We start from the raw sequence: 15132 nt of genomic DNA on the forward strand, positions 1-15132 counted from the left end.
TTAACACCTAATCCCTCCTCCTTAACTACATGTTTTCTCGGTTACCCATTCAGATCTTGTTTACACTGTACAGCAGGAGGAAGCTGAGTTCTCACTTAGCTGGTTATTAAACACTGAGGTATTTAGAGTCTTAAAGAGGAATCAACACATAAAAGTACACAGGTCAAGGTCATATAAACCTTTTCCTGATTAACAGGTTTATGGTACCTGGAAAAAAAGAGGTTGTGGAACCTGTTGGATGTTTCTGTGGTGGAGTCACGATACGCTACTGTTCTTGTGTATTACAATAGAAAAGGTTATAAATAGAAAATGCCTCTAATATATACTATGTATGTACAGTAAAACCATAAAAATGAGCCTTTCAGATAAGCTGTAACTGTTTCTCCACTTTACAAGATAAATGCAGTCAGAGAATATTTCTGATTGGGTTTCACTGCTTGTAAATGTGATTTATTTATTTAAACAGCATGTTGATGTGGGATCATTGTCAGCTGTAAACCAATGAGACGTCAGTTAAGAACAGAGAGGCAGTTTGAGGAAAAGACGACACAACTATTTTTACTTTCAGCAAACTATTTCAACCGCTGGCTAACTTGTTTTCATGTTGCAACACGTGTTGTTGATGCGCTACGACTGGCTCGGGTTGATGGGAAGCTTACTGAACATTGTAAAGTTAATTAAAGTGGCTATAATGGATATTTGTCATCATAACAACGGATCAAAGGACAGGCTGTAACGTGAGAAGCGTCAGTTGTGTGTTCACAACATGTTTCCACTGCCCCTAAGTGGCCAAAAAATCAGTTATTGCAGGTTTAAGATTACTCCTGTTGGGCTGTATGAATGTGAGATGGGGCATGTGGATGTATCTTTTTCAATTTCTGTTCTGTTTAGTTGGTAGGTCAGGAATCACTGATGGCACGACCATGACCCTCTTCTACAAGGAATAGGTTCCACATACATTGAATCTCACAAACAGTTTATTTATTTCCATCTTGACAGCTATTAACCACAACACGGTCCTTCCAGGATCTCTCAAAGCTGTGAAACACATCTGCTGCTGCCTTTTTTTTCTTTGAGAGATGCAGACTCAAACCATATTCTGTGGCACACATCAAAGGGTGTCAAGGACAACAAAAGAAACATCGGGAATTCCCAGAAACTTCTCACTAACACACTCCAAACACAGAATTAGAGCAGAAATATCTGTGTTTAAAGAACAAAATACTGCAAAAATACTTTCAAGTTTACTGTGAGAATAGACAACTAGACAACCTACATGTGACTATCTGAACGTATCCCTCCACCACAGCTTAGAGAGAAACCGCATTTTCAATTTCAGTTTCATACTGAACAGACATTAAATTCAGCTAACAGACCACTGAAGCCTCGTATTAGCTTCAGCTGGACTTTGGAGAGTAGTGAGGTCGCCATTCTGCTCTCCGTACCGTCTCTGAATTGTTATTTCCATGTACATGTGGGAGCGTCAGTATGGTATTAAGACAGTCTTAAAAAAAACCACATTACTAATTTAAAAGTGATATGTCAGTGGAATCCACTTCCTGTATTTGGAGGAACTGTGTTAGGATACGAGGCCTAGTTGAACTCGGGGAGGTTGACACCTGTTTCCACTGTACTGTGTGACTCAAAGCGTGATCCATCAGCAAGCACCAGCCTGACCGTGACACGACCGTCCAAGGCTGTGTCTCATCTGTACGTGGGAAATGGATGGTTGCTAAGAAGCTGGTGGTTTTATGTATCCCTCCCCCCCTGGTAATGAGGTCACTTTTGGGGTTGCCACAACGGAGCACACACCCTCGACAGATTTTTTTAGTTTTCCATCTGGAGTTCTGGGCTTTAAAAAAAAAAAAAAAAAAAAAAAAATGAAGTGCCTCGCTGGCACGGTTGTAAATGACAGCAGATGGATGTGGCGTTGTTTTGTTTTGCCAGCAGTTATGGAGGAGACAACATCTGAGGAGTTATTTTAAGATTTGCAGCTGCCAAACGCTAAATCTCAGACATAACAAACAGACATTTTTCAGTTTCCCTGCTGTTTATAAGCAGCATTTAAACTTCTGCTGAGCTCAGTGTGGCGTCTGTTAGGAGAGGAGGGCAGGGACGACATTTAGCTGGAGGTTTCTATTGTGGGCCTGACATGTCTGGGCAAACTCTTACTTCCACCAATTCAAATTGAAACTGACTGAATGAACGATGTAATGTTTATAATGTTTGTCATCACATGAACGTCGCTGGCGAGTGACTCACCTGTTTCCTTACCCTCAAGCTACTTTCCACAGGCATCCGAAGATCAAATATTGTCTTTCTCTTGTTGTCATTTCATGATAAAGACTCTCACAGAGGAGAGATAACATAAATGTTTACGCTTCTCACGGTGCGCAGAACAAGAACGACGCGTTAATTAGCAAATCCAGCACTCAATCAAACACAAGAAGAAAAGCTGCAGCGATAACAAACAACTTAAAGTGCTACTGTATCCACATTCAAGCTGAGAAATACTTTCCCAAGAGACTTTGTTACCACATCTAGCGAGAGGGGACAAAAAGTATTTACTAGATCATGTAATTGGTTTAAATGCTGTGCATGCAAATGAGAGAGTAGCGATGACTGTGTTTCCTTATATGGAAACAAAGCAGGATGGGAAAATGCTTGTTTCTCCCACCCTGTTATTCTCATGATGACTACAAAGAGCTTTTGTGGCTTGTTCTTCAAACTAAAACAGCGATGGATTTTCTTTTACAATCCCATATTTGCTCGTGTTGCTCAACGTTACATGTTTTCTTTGTTGTTTTATGTCCGTACAGGCGTCCTGGACGTCTCTGAGGACCGAGTTTGCGGCCCTGAACCCTGCCCAGCTCCACCACATGCTGAGAGAGTATAACTCCGGTAAAGCCTGTCCCGCCGGATGGAGCCCCTCGCCGGACGACGCGGAGGACGCCGTCAGGACGGGTGAGTCACGTAGACCACCCTAGAGATGAAAACATTAGCCGGTCGATCGATAATTCCATCAACAGAGAAATAAACAGTAATTATTTTGATGTTCAACAGATGTTTTAGTCGTTTTTCAAACAAAAATGCCCAAAATGACTCTGGTTCCAGCCTCTCATATGCAAAACAAACAGTTTAAAGATGTCACGCTGGGCTCTGGGGAATTGCGACGGGCAAAATTGTGATTTTTTTTTTTTGCTGTTTTTTGGCATTTTATGGAGTAAACAAATACTTGATGAATAAAAATAATAACACCCTACAACATCCTGACTCAGAATCTGCACTAATCTGAATAATATTGTACTCAGCATAGAAAATAAATGATTAGTCATCATCAGTTAATTTGTTACAAGTGCTAAACTTTAGTTTAGTTTAGTCTAAATCATGCACTTTTCATTTATCAGCATTTATAATATCATAAAAGCTAGGTGACAATCAGATTTGTTAAAAAACAAAGATGCAAAATCCTGACGATGAAACGACCTTCTGCCCAGTTTTCTCTCTTTTTTGTCTCGTACCAAAAGCATTTTCTGAGCGTTCCTTCGCCACAAGACGGCCCTGTTTACTATAAACTGCGGTAACCAGACTCCTCCTGCAGCAGGAATCAGAACAATCTATTGTTTAGTTTGCATGTTCAAACCCGAAAGGAGCCTCGCTTGACTGCACAAGACTTAATGATACACAATAGAGAGTTCATTAACTATAATAACTTGATAAAAAAAAGGAGCTCTGAAGAAAGTACAATGCTGCTGAAATGTCAGCAAATGAATAAAGTTTATTACAATCAAAATAACTTTAACATGCGTGTGAACATGAGAGTGAAAATCAGTTAAAATCAGTTTATTCTTTTCTTTTTTAATCTCAGTGAAATATGTCATTAAAACACTAATTTGGACCGTATGTTTGTGCTAAAGAACACTATAAATTAAAACACACTCAGGCTTTTTTTAGTAGCAGCCTGAATGTTCCTCTAGAGTAATCCTGCCAAGTCAGTCTGTCTCCACCAATCAGCTTCAGTCCTCAGTTGCCTCTCAAATCCACCTCTCCCAGCGGGGGAGCGTCCGCCTCGCTCTCACCTGTTTTCACCTCTTACTTCACTGCGTCCGGCCTGCTAAAACAGCAGCGACTGCAGCCCTGTACGTTATTTATGACCTTTAATTCAGTGTTAACCCCAAATACACCAGCTTTACTTCAAGTTCCAAGATTTATTTTTATTAGAAAGCTGCAATGAAAGTTGGTTAATTCATGATGTATGATGGCGGGCCTTTCTCTCTTCCTGCAGCCGACATCCTGGAGAGCTTCGACAACCACCCGCCGCTCATCCTGCCCAGCAGCACGTTTCACCTGGAGCTCGGTAAACCGATCGTGGAGCCCGCTCTGTTTGAACAGCTCGGTCATCTGCAAGAGTTCATACGCCAGCTCCCCGGCGGTGAAACCCAAGCCGAAGCTGATGTGGAGGAACAGGTAACAAGCTCCGTGACCCCGGAGCTCAACAGCATAACGAGAAGCCAGCGGCAGTCAGGAAATGAGACACTTTGATGTCTCTACATCTGTTATTGATTGATTTTATATTTCTCCAACTCAGGCTCTCAATGGGACGACCACAGACAGCCAGTCTACGACCTCACCCTCCGTCAGAGTCTTTCAGGATCCAGCCCATCAGGGGGTCTCTGACCTTGTTACCTGCCCCTTCCCTGAGGCGGATCTGGACTGCACCTCCCCTGCAGAGCCCACTCAGGCCCAAGGATCTCATGGTGACTTGAGCAGTTGTGAGGCAGTCCTGACCCAGAAGCTGAAGAGCCTGGAGCTGCAGAACGCCCTCCCAGGACAGGCAGACCAGGGCTACCATAAAAGCCTGGCGCTGGACCCGTCCTGCCTGCTGACGCCACCCAACACCCCCCAGGGTATGGAGCTGGCTGAGCTGGAGGCTGATCTGCAGGAGGGCGCACGCCAGCAAAAGAAAGGTAACTATCTATTCTCAAACTGGACCAATCAGAGGACAGCTGGATAACACAGTCTGATACTCTCATATAGGAGACAAAAGAACCAACATAGAACAGTAATATACAGTAAAAACAATATATATTATACAGGAACATATTGACTCTAATACATCACAAAGATTTATTAAAATGTAACATATGAATCACAATAATCATAGAAAATAAAACACATGAAAATGTAATAAATTAAAATAAGAAATAATATATTATTTGGCCAAAGCAAAAGCAACAGGCTAAAATTTGTATAACTAGGAACATAGTGCAGGAAAATGAACTCAAACAAAAGAAATAAATTAAGGGGGCGTCTCCCGGAGAGACGGTCAAAATAAATTCATCTTAAAATCTGTAAAAGAAGAGTAAGATCTGTTAGTCATACTCAAATGGTTTGTCAGTTTAAGATCAGAATCAGAGTTTAAAGCTGTGGTTGATAAGGAGTTCTGGGCGGGAGGAAGATGTTCTCGAAGTACAGACGCCTCCCAAGTGATGAATCACATCCTATTTTTAGTGAATATGAGCTGTTGCCATCAGGTCAAAGTTATTTTACTGTAACTCTGTATGATGAAATAGGACTGTACTGGATGAAATTGCTCATTCTGATCCCACAGAATATTTCCATGCCACTGCGAGTGTGTACTAGACAGTTAGCCAATTAATAAAAACTCCTTCACACGAAGTGATTTTGGGCTGTCTGTAATGAACAATGTGACATCCAGTAAATTTACACAATCATTGTTGCACAGTGTAAAGGCGACTTAAGATGGCGATATGGTCGAAAAGGGCTAGTTCGCACGATGTGACAAAGAAGTGTTTCTAGCTGTTCTGAATATCATAGAAAGGTCATAATAATCTTTAAATGTGGAGATAAGAGCTCACACCTTCAGACAGTCTCTCCTGGAAGGTGTTCATAGTGTTGTGTTCAAAAAAAAAAAGAGCTTAAGAGAGAAGTTAAAACGCTGCTTACTGTCTTTAAAACGTATAAACCCGCCCAATCAGTGCATGAAGTGGGCGTGATTGATGGGAAGTTACAGGGGAACAAATATGTGTGTCATATTTCACAGGAACACATCCAATCGTTGAGATATTTCACTCAAAAACCACAAATGACAACCTCATGGTGGCGCTAGAGGAAAAGTCAGGAGATCATCAAAGTCAGCAGGATTCGTCGTCTGGGGACCAAAAACTTTATGGCGATCCGACCGCTAAATGTTGACGTATTTCTGTCTGGACCAAAGTGGTGAACCGACCAAAATGCAAAAAACATTTCTTGAGTTTCTCAGTTGTGAGGATTTATTGCTTCTCTCTGTTTTATATCGTCGTAAAGTGAATATCTTTAGGGATTTTTATTGTTGATTTTAAAAAAAAACAAGCAATTTGAAGATGTCATTTAGGCTCCAAGAAGAAGTGATGAGTGTATTTCACTAAACAAAAAACCCATCAGATCCATCAATAATGAATAATAGCTGTTACTCGCGTGTTATTTGAAACATATTCATTCTTTTGTCTGATTCTTTAATGTGGTCCCTGAAAGCCACACTAACAGCTGAAAGACATTAAGTGAAACCCGACAACAGAAGAGGACGATTGAGAATAAGACACGCTGCCACCACGCATGACGACACGCTGACAGCAGCTCAGAAAGACCCGTTCAAGGCTTCACTTACAAACAGCAGGTTCTGATTCAAATGACACACAACCCTGTCACTGAGAGTCGAGCTTAAAACTTTGTCCCCTCTGTTACCAACGTCTGGAATGAGGTCATCGGCGCTCGTTCTTCCCAAAACCTCATCTACTTCCCGTGACTGACGGAATCTATTAAGGAAAGTATTTAGCGTCTTGACCCCGTGGACCCGCCGCATTTTTTGTCCCTGGCGGTTCCAGGTTCCCATAAAGGTGCCCCGACATAAAAAGGGAGGTGGAGCGCCTTCGTCGTCCTCCCCTTCATCTTGTTTTTTTTTTTTTTTTTTTTTTTACTGACTCTGGAGGTCAGGAATTTCAAGTGGAAGAGCTGTGCAGGGTGGGTTCGCTCTGCAGAGGAAAGAGTGTTTCCTCTTACGCCCGTATTGTTTTTCCCAAAAACCTCCGCCATGAGGTCATCTGTGGGAGTGTGAAAGTCAAATACTTCAGTCTTCGAGTCCGACCGAGATTGTAAATATAAACTGAAATGATAGTGCAGCTATTCGAGAGAGGATGAAAACATATTTTAAACATATGTGTGGAACAGCAGTGGTAGTTAAAGAGCAGCATGTGGGCTGAATCTGTCCCTCCAGAGAGAAGTGAGTGAAGTAAATATATTTGATTATTGCACAGATGATATTGATAATTAGCCTTGTCAGAAGTCTTTGGCACTAAATCCCCCCACTGAGTCCAGACACTGGTGGTGCTGGTGGCTGATGAGGCTGATGAATCTGCAAAGACGAGGCGGTTACAGGGAGGCGGTGGAGCGAGCACTAAAGGCAGAGAGGAAGACAAACATATTTAAAAGGACAGCTGCTAGATGATATGAGTGAGCACGTGTGAGAAATAAAACTACATTTGGCCCCTGAAGAAAGCTGAACTTTTCACTTTCATAGTTTACATCAAATGAGTCATTTTTGCCAAATTTGTGCTGATATAAGTTCCTCACTTACTAATTGGGAAAAAATCCCATTCACTGTTGGATACAGTCCTTAAAGAAACAGCTTCATCTATCAGTTATATTCTCATTAATAATTCAACATCAGCGTGATGGGTTCAGTGGGAGACGAGGCTCCGTCTCTAGCTGCTCTCTGAAAGTCCTCAGATCTCGACCAGACCTTCAGAAGCACTTTTCGTCACATGTGATTGTGTTTGTTCTTAAGAGGTTCAACCTGTGCTAATGCGCTCACTAAAGGATCCCCCACCGCGGCTGTGTGCAATTACAGAGAGGATTTAAGCTGCAGGATTTTGTTGATCTTAATCAGATGTCTTTACTCTCATTGGCTACTTGTTGCATTGTGTTTTCCATTAGTGCTTTTATCAAAAGCAATTTGCTTAAAGGGGTTTTTTTGGGATTAGATTGAAAGAAGCCATCTGGTACTTTACCTGTATGTATATCTGTCCTTAATGGCAGGAATTCAACACTTAAATATTTTATACATCTGCTAAATCTTTATAGTAAAGCAACATGGAGAGGTGCAACAACCAGTCCATTAGTACATCAACTGAAAATTAAACTACCAAACATTAAATAGTTCCAGCTTCTTGTCTTTTTCTTGTCTGACATGATAGTAACTTTTAATCGTGTTTGGGTTTTGGACTGTTGGCTGGACAGAAGACTGACGACTGATCTGATGACGTCACCTTTGGTGCCATGACATATTGACGATTGATTTCTGATGTTTTATAGACTAAACAATTCATCAACCAAGCAGAAAATAAGCAACACATTAATAAATAGTGAAAATAACGGTTAGTTACAACCCTGTAACTACTTTATTCCAGCACTTGGTTTATATTCAAGACTTCACCGCTAGCTGTAGAATTTCTGGAATATCAGGAAAATTGATGTTCAAGATTTGTTCAAGAAGAAAAACTAGATAAGAACCCAACCGCTGTGAATTGTTTTTAAGTTTTGTCCAACTTTACAGCTGCAATGCCAACTATTTTGATAATAAGTTAATCATTTGAGGTCATTTTTTGAAGCAGAAAAATTCCAAATTCTCTGTTTCCAGCTTCTTAAATGTGAATATTTCCTGTTTTCTTGAGTCCTCGTCGCAGTAAAGTGAATGTCTTTAGGTTGTGGACTGTTTGTCGGGATAAAACAAGACGTCTGATGACGTCATCTTAGACTTTGGGAAACAGTGACATCGATATTTTTCACCATTTTCTGACATTTTATAGACCAAACTAATTTATTAATTGAGAAAACAATCAATAGTTGCAGCCTTACTAGTGTCAAACATTTACAATGTGACGGATATTGATCTGTAGTTAAGATGTGTATGTCACAGATTAGTTAAGGGAATATGCCTGAATATCGTCCCACCAGTCGTACCTTGGCCTCCAGCGTATCTACCTCTGTGCTTTTGGATAACGGATAATGTTATTTTGAAAGTTTGGTAATCCTTTAATCTGGCCCCAAGAATTACAGAGAGGTGGTGATGTCAGGAGAGAAAAGAGCAGTGGCCGATCCGTCATGGGAATTTACAGTTGGGTTGGTGCGTGGAATCTTAATCGGGAGCGGCATTGTTCGGGGCAGGTCCTGCGTGGGGGGCAGACAGGCTGCATGTTGGGAAAGGCGGAGGGAGAGCTCGGGGGAGAGAAGGGGAGCAGAGCGGGAGCTGCAGGGGTGGGAACAGGGGTTTTTTTTTTTTTTTTTTTTTTTGGGAATGCTACTGTTGCTGCGTTGTTGTTGTGACAGCCCGTCCCACATGAGCCAGAGGAAGATAGGAAGTCCCTGACGCTCCGCAGAGAGGGGAACCTGTCTCTGTTCACGTCCCGCTGCTCAGCCTGACAGATCTGATCTCAGGCGGCTCAGTAGATGATTTAAGGGTTGAAACTCTAAAGCTTTCTGTTTGGAGAGCAGGGTTATGAAAGAATATGTTTAGTGCAGTTAGTCTGCAGCTGTGGTTGCATCTGTGTGAGGCTGAGTTAAAGCTAACATGATCATAATGACAACACTGCTGTTTAACATGTGTACAGTTTATTCCCATTTAAATCTTTATTACCAACATCACACATTGAAAATAAAGTGTTTGGGACGTTCCTTCACTATTTTCATCATTCAGGGCTGCAACTAATAATTGTTTTCATTATCAGATAATCTGACGATTATTTTCTTCTTCTTTTGTCTATAAAATGTCAGAAAATAGTGAAAAATGCCTGTTATCATTTCTTAGAGGCTGAGGTGGCATCTTCATCAGTTGTTTTGTCTTATCAACAATCCAAAGTCTAAAGATTCAGTTTACTGTCACGTTTGACATATAAAAGCTTCAAATTCTCACATGTAAGAAGCTGCTTTCCTGTCGATCGACTAATCACTGCAGCTCTGATTCATGCAGGTCTGTTGATGAGTTTATTTGCATGTCGATGTTTTAAGTCTTATATAACTCACATTTTTTCTTGCAGTCTCGACATGTCAGTTTTTCAAGCAGATGTTCTGTTTACACCATGTCCACCATCTTAGCGTGTTAGCATGCTAACATTTGCTGATTGGCACTAAACACAAAGTACAACTGAGACTGTCGGGAAAGTCATAAGTTTTGCAGATGGTCATAAAGCAAAGTACGGGACAAATTAAAATGTCTTGATGTTGCTGCATGATCTCATCTCAGCTGTGTGCGTCCTGAATGTTTTCAGCATGTTTAACACTTTGAACTGTGTGTGTTTGTTTAGCCAATGGATGTAATGAGAGAAAGGCGTACAACGTGGAAGAAGAAGAAGAAGACAGAGAGGAAGTGTTCACAGTGGAGCTGCACAGAGGACCTCACGGTCTCGGCCTGGCGCTCGTAGACGGAACGGTACGACGACTTCTTCCTGCTCTCATCCATCATACATCCACTCTTCTTCTTCTCTCCTTTATAACGCTGACTTCATCAAAGACAGCAGGCACAGTTTTAGTCACTAGTGACGTAAGAATGAATTTGAAAGACCGAATCTTATCTGGATTGTTTCAGATCAGCAGCCACGAGGCTTTTCACGCACAATTTAATCCGGACAAGAAGCACAAAAAAAACTCTTGTGTAGCTGCTCAGATCTCATGGAAAAGACTAATCAGATCAGACTATAAACTGCAGGGATTTCAACTCCGCACACAACTACACATCTAATCACACAAAGTGTTTTTACCGACAGACCAGGAGTTTCTCAGTCCGGTCTCGTGGACGGAAGCCAAACTCAACCAAACTGATATTTTTCTGCTGAGGAGTCAATAAAAACAGCTTAATGAGACGGTTTACAGTTAAAACAATAGTATATACACGTATTTGTGGATTTCAATTATATTTGTGGAATTAAATATTGAATTATAAAACTTCCACATGATGCTAAGAGGACGATTGACATAAAATGTGATAATCGTTTGTCATTTTTAAGCATTTTTAAAGCTGGTTGGATTTGATGCTTTTCTGTCACACATGATAGTAAACTGATCATCTCTGGGTTGATCAGACAAAACATTTGAAGACGTCACTTTTATTATTATTTACTCCACTCGAGTGCCTCAGTAACCGTTTTCCTGTTTTCTCTTTACACAGAAGACGCCGCTGAGAATGAGCGGGATTTACGTGAAGTCGGTGGTGCCCGACTCGCCCGCCGCTCAGTGTCAGAAGCTGAAAATGGGCGACCGCATCCTGGCTGTAAACGGCATCAGCCTGGTCGGTATGGAATACAACATGTGAGTATAAAACAGCAGATATCAGCCTGATCTCCTCTCTCCCCCCCCCGCCCTCCGTCGCTGTGCGCTCACACCTTTCTCTTCTCTGTCGTCACAGCGGGAGAGAACTGATCCGAACATCGGGAGACTCGCTCAGACTGCTGGTGGCCAAGATCGATTCGAAAACGAGCGGCTCGGCGACTACGACTAAATGCTGAAGTGAACGAGCTCCGGCGGACGATCAAGTGCAATTGGGAATACTGGAGGACGTGTGGTTGTGTACAGTACAGTTCTTCCTTCCTGCTGTATCCAAAGTCAGTATTTCTCACAGGATGGAAAAACACAACTCCCCCCACCCAACCCCCAACTTACCCCTCCCCCGCTTCTCATCTCATTTTGTGAGGTTTGTGCGTAAAAAAAAAAAAAAAGAGCGTCGAGACAATCAACCCAAGCAGCGGGACTCTCGCTCGTTTTTTTTTTTTTTTTTCCGCTCATCACCTCTGTGAATGTCATCTCAAACCAAAAAAACAGCGGTCGGCTGTGGGCGTTTTCTAGCAGACAGGTGGTCAGCTCTTTCTGCTGCTCCAGCTTCTTTGTGGGGCGGCAGAATGAGTTTTCCTTCTTTCTTCTTCATAACTCGTAAAAAAGGTTCGGCGGTGAGGGAAAAATAGCCCGTCTGTGGCAGTTTTTGCAGTTGCTACTTGTGAAACATCTATTTGGATGTCTGTGTATTCCTGTCTGAAGAGCACCGACATGTCTGGCATCGACTGGAACTGTTTGGAAATTCATTGCAAATTATGGCTTTTATGGCTATTTTAATCACTGTGAAACACTATATTTTACACTGCGACTTCCTCCATCTTTACCCCGTCAGTTTAGTCTGTCAGGGAGTCGTTCCTTCATCTGTCAGTGTGAGATCATTTCATCTGTTTTGTTTATATTCTGTCCACTTTGACACACACTTCTAGGAACATTCTCAAAACAAGGGAAACCGGTTCATTATCTCATTCCACTGGGAGAACTTTTGCTTGTTTTAAGGGGAAAAAAAACTGAGGCTGGATTTAAGACGATATGATTTTATTTGTATTGTAGCGGTTGGTCGTTTTAATTGTGGCCTTTAGAGCATCATACAGATCCTCACGTTTATGTTTTTCCACTTTTTATCACATGAAACACAATAGAGCTGCAACAACTCAGTGATCACTCGATGGACAGAAGATTAATTGGCAACTGTAGTCATTTTTTAAGCAAAAATGCCCAAAAATGTTCTGGTTTCAGCTTCTCAAATGTGATGATTTAATGCTTTTCTTTGTCATCTATGATAGTAAACTGAATATCTTTGGGATGTGGACTGTTGTGGACTGTTGGTCAAGACATTTGAGGACGTCACCTCGGACATTTTTCAACATTTTACGGATCAAACAACTGATCGATTCTATGAGAAAAACAGATTAATCGATAATGAAAATAATCGTTAGTTGCAGCTCTATTACAGTTTCCAAAACAGTTTGGAGATAAAAAAATATATATAAAAAAGTCCACATATTAAAATGCACAGAAAGCTAAAATGGGAAAGTCTGTTATAATGTTCTCTCAGCTGTTTGTTTTGGGATCTTTCAGTAGAGAAATTCTTCACATAAACCGATATGTGTGTGTAAATAGTTGTATTAAAATGAAGCTTTACTGCCAGAAGTTTGGCTCCGAATCATTAAACATGTTAGAGTTACTGATCTGAAAGCAGCTTTTTTTTTTTTTTTGTCTGATTTTTAATGTGTTTAACACAGTAGAACATCATCCTGCTGCAGCTCTGAAGTCTCTCTGTGTTCTTCATCCGCCATGTAAACAGTGTTAAAGTATATCGACTCACACAAATTATTTCAATTTTTGTTATATTTATATTGCGCAGTATTTTTGAACCTATGAAATAAATATTATTTTGACTTTGAAAACTTTGCATTTTGTTTGATTTTTTACACTCCCGGATGCTTCCTGCTTATTCTGACTTCATGACTTAATATCTGTGTGTGTGTGTATGTGTTTGTGTGTGTGTGTGTGTTAGTGGCTTCAGAGTGAATTGAATTTACAGCTGGAATCTAAAAGTCTGGCTGGGTGGAGCAGCAGGGAGGCTGCAGGGTGTGTCGGCTGCATGGCACGCTTTAGTGGCCGCCACCAGCCGCTGTTTATAGCTACTCTGTGGTTTCCACCAGCCAAGCATTTTCCACTGACTCCGACACGACACAGTTCAGCTCCTCAGGCCGCGATTAAAAAACACTGTTTTTATGTTGGTATAAAAAAAAAAAACCCGACAGTCTTGAACATGTTGTGCACTTTTACTTGATTTACAACCCCCCGGGAGCAAACATCTGAGTGTGTAATTAAAGTGTAAATATGCCACAAGGTGCTGAGTGTGAAGCTCCTCCTGCAGCTTTCTGACTGAAATCCAAACTTTCCTGATTGTTCACAGTATTTTCTTTATCTTCACACTGCAGGGTGTCCTGCTCAGCTGCTGCTAACACTTGAACTCGACACACACATCCAGTCACACTAAATGTTCTTACTGACAGACGAATCCTGTGGACAAAAGCCAAACTCTTTAATATTTTTAGAATATGTTTCTATCGAGGAGTCAGCTCGTTAGTTAACAACAGCTTAAAGGACGGGTTCACAATCTTTCAAGTCTATCTTAAAACAACAGTCGGGAGTGAAGCTAATATGAAGCTTCAGCGTCCAAATGAGTCAAATCAAGTAGATATCGTTCAACATTACAGTCTTTTTAGTGCCAAAGTTCCTCTTTTTGTTACTATACTCAACAGGGAAACACTGTCAGAGGAAACACAAAGAGGGAATTTGATGCTAAACAGACTGTAAATGTGTCAGATATCCACTTGATATGACTAACTCACACTGCTGAAGCCTCATATAAGCCTCACATCAACTTTTTTGGGGATCTTTTAATAGCCAGTATGAACAGGAGGATGTTTAATGATTTGGAAAACCTCTTCCAGTGTTCATATGGACACCTTAAGTCCTTTAATAAGACAGTTTACAGTTATAATAGTTAAAACACTCAGAACAGTAAAATCTAATCTCAAATTATAAACATCTTGTTTTATTAAGTTTTATATGTACAGCTGCAACTATTAGTCAACAGAAATTTAATCTGCTATTCTAAATCAACTATTTTGATAATCAAATAATCATTTTTGTCATTTTTTTCAGAGGTCAAATGTGAGGATTTGAAACTTTTCTGTATCGTACATGATAGTAAACTCTCACTTTTGATTTATTTTGGATTATCTTTCGAAACTCTTCATCCACACGGACGACATCACATCAGTTTTGTACCTGAAACATTTCTGTTGATCTCCACTCGTTGTTTTCTTAACCTTTAGTGTCCTTTAACTCCGGCTTATTATTAGCAAAAGGCAAGTTACTCAGTCTAAAATCATTCAGACACACAGAGAACTGTGTTTTGAGTTTTAGTCTGAATCATAAAAGTTTCCAAAAACTAAAAAAACTTTCATGTAAACATTTGAAATTATGCACTAAAACATCTAGAATTATGAGCACTATCATTAAGGCTGTTAAACTTCTTTTCTGTTGGTGTGTCACATTTTTTTACGTCAGTCACAAGACTCAGGACGTCAGACTGCTCGTAGTTCAGACTGTGGACTGGTGCGAGTTGGTGACAGTTGCACAAACACGAAGACTAATTTGAAACCGAAATAGCTGGAATAGTTAAACTGAAATAATCAGTCACACCAGCTGACAGTTAGCCGGAACGAGGAAAACATG

General features: G+C 40.8%; 1 protein-coding gene across 1 annotated transcript in view; it reads left to right on the top strand.

The window, feature by feature from the left end:
* The window catches only part of si:ch73-281f12.4 (Ras-associating and dilute domain-containing protein-like), a 32151-nt gene extending 19033 nt beyond the window's left edge, over positions 1-13118 (top strand). Inside the window, exons 11-16 of the mRNA XM_044331757.1 lie at positions 2820-2964; positions 4286-4467; positions 4589-4967; positions 10359-10483; positions 11219-11358; positions 11456-13118. Of these exons, the coding sequence (XP_044187692.1) occupies positions 2820-2964; positions 4286-4467; positions 4589-4967; positions 10359-10483; positions 11219-11358; positions 11456-11555 (1071 nt within the window). The 3' untranslated portion in view covers positions 11556-13118. The remainder of the gene's footprint in view (positions 1-2819; positions 2965-4285; positions 4468-4588; positions 4968-10358; positions 10484-11218; positions 11359-11455) is intronic.
* Positions 13119-15132: the final 2014 nt, after the last annotated feature.

The sequence above is a fragment of the Thunnus albacares genome, chromosome 17 (genome assembly GCF_914725855.1).
Source record: "Thunnus albacares chromosome 17, fThuAlb1.1, whole genome shotgun sequence".
Classification (NCBI taxonomy): domain Eukaryota; kingdom Metazoa; phylum Chordata; class Actinopteri; order Scombriformes; family Scombridae; genus Thunnus; species Thunnus albacares.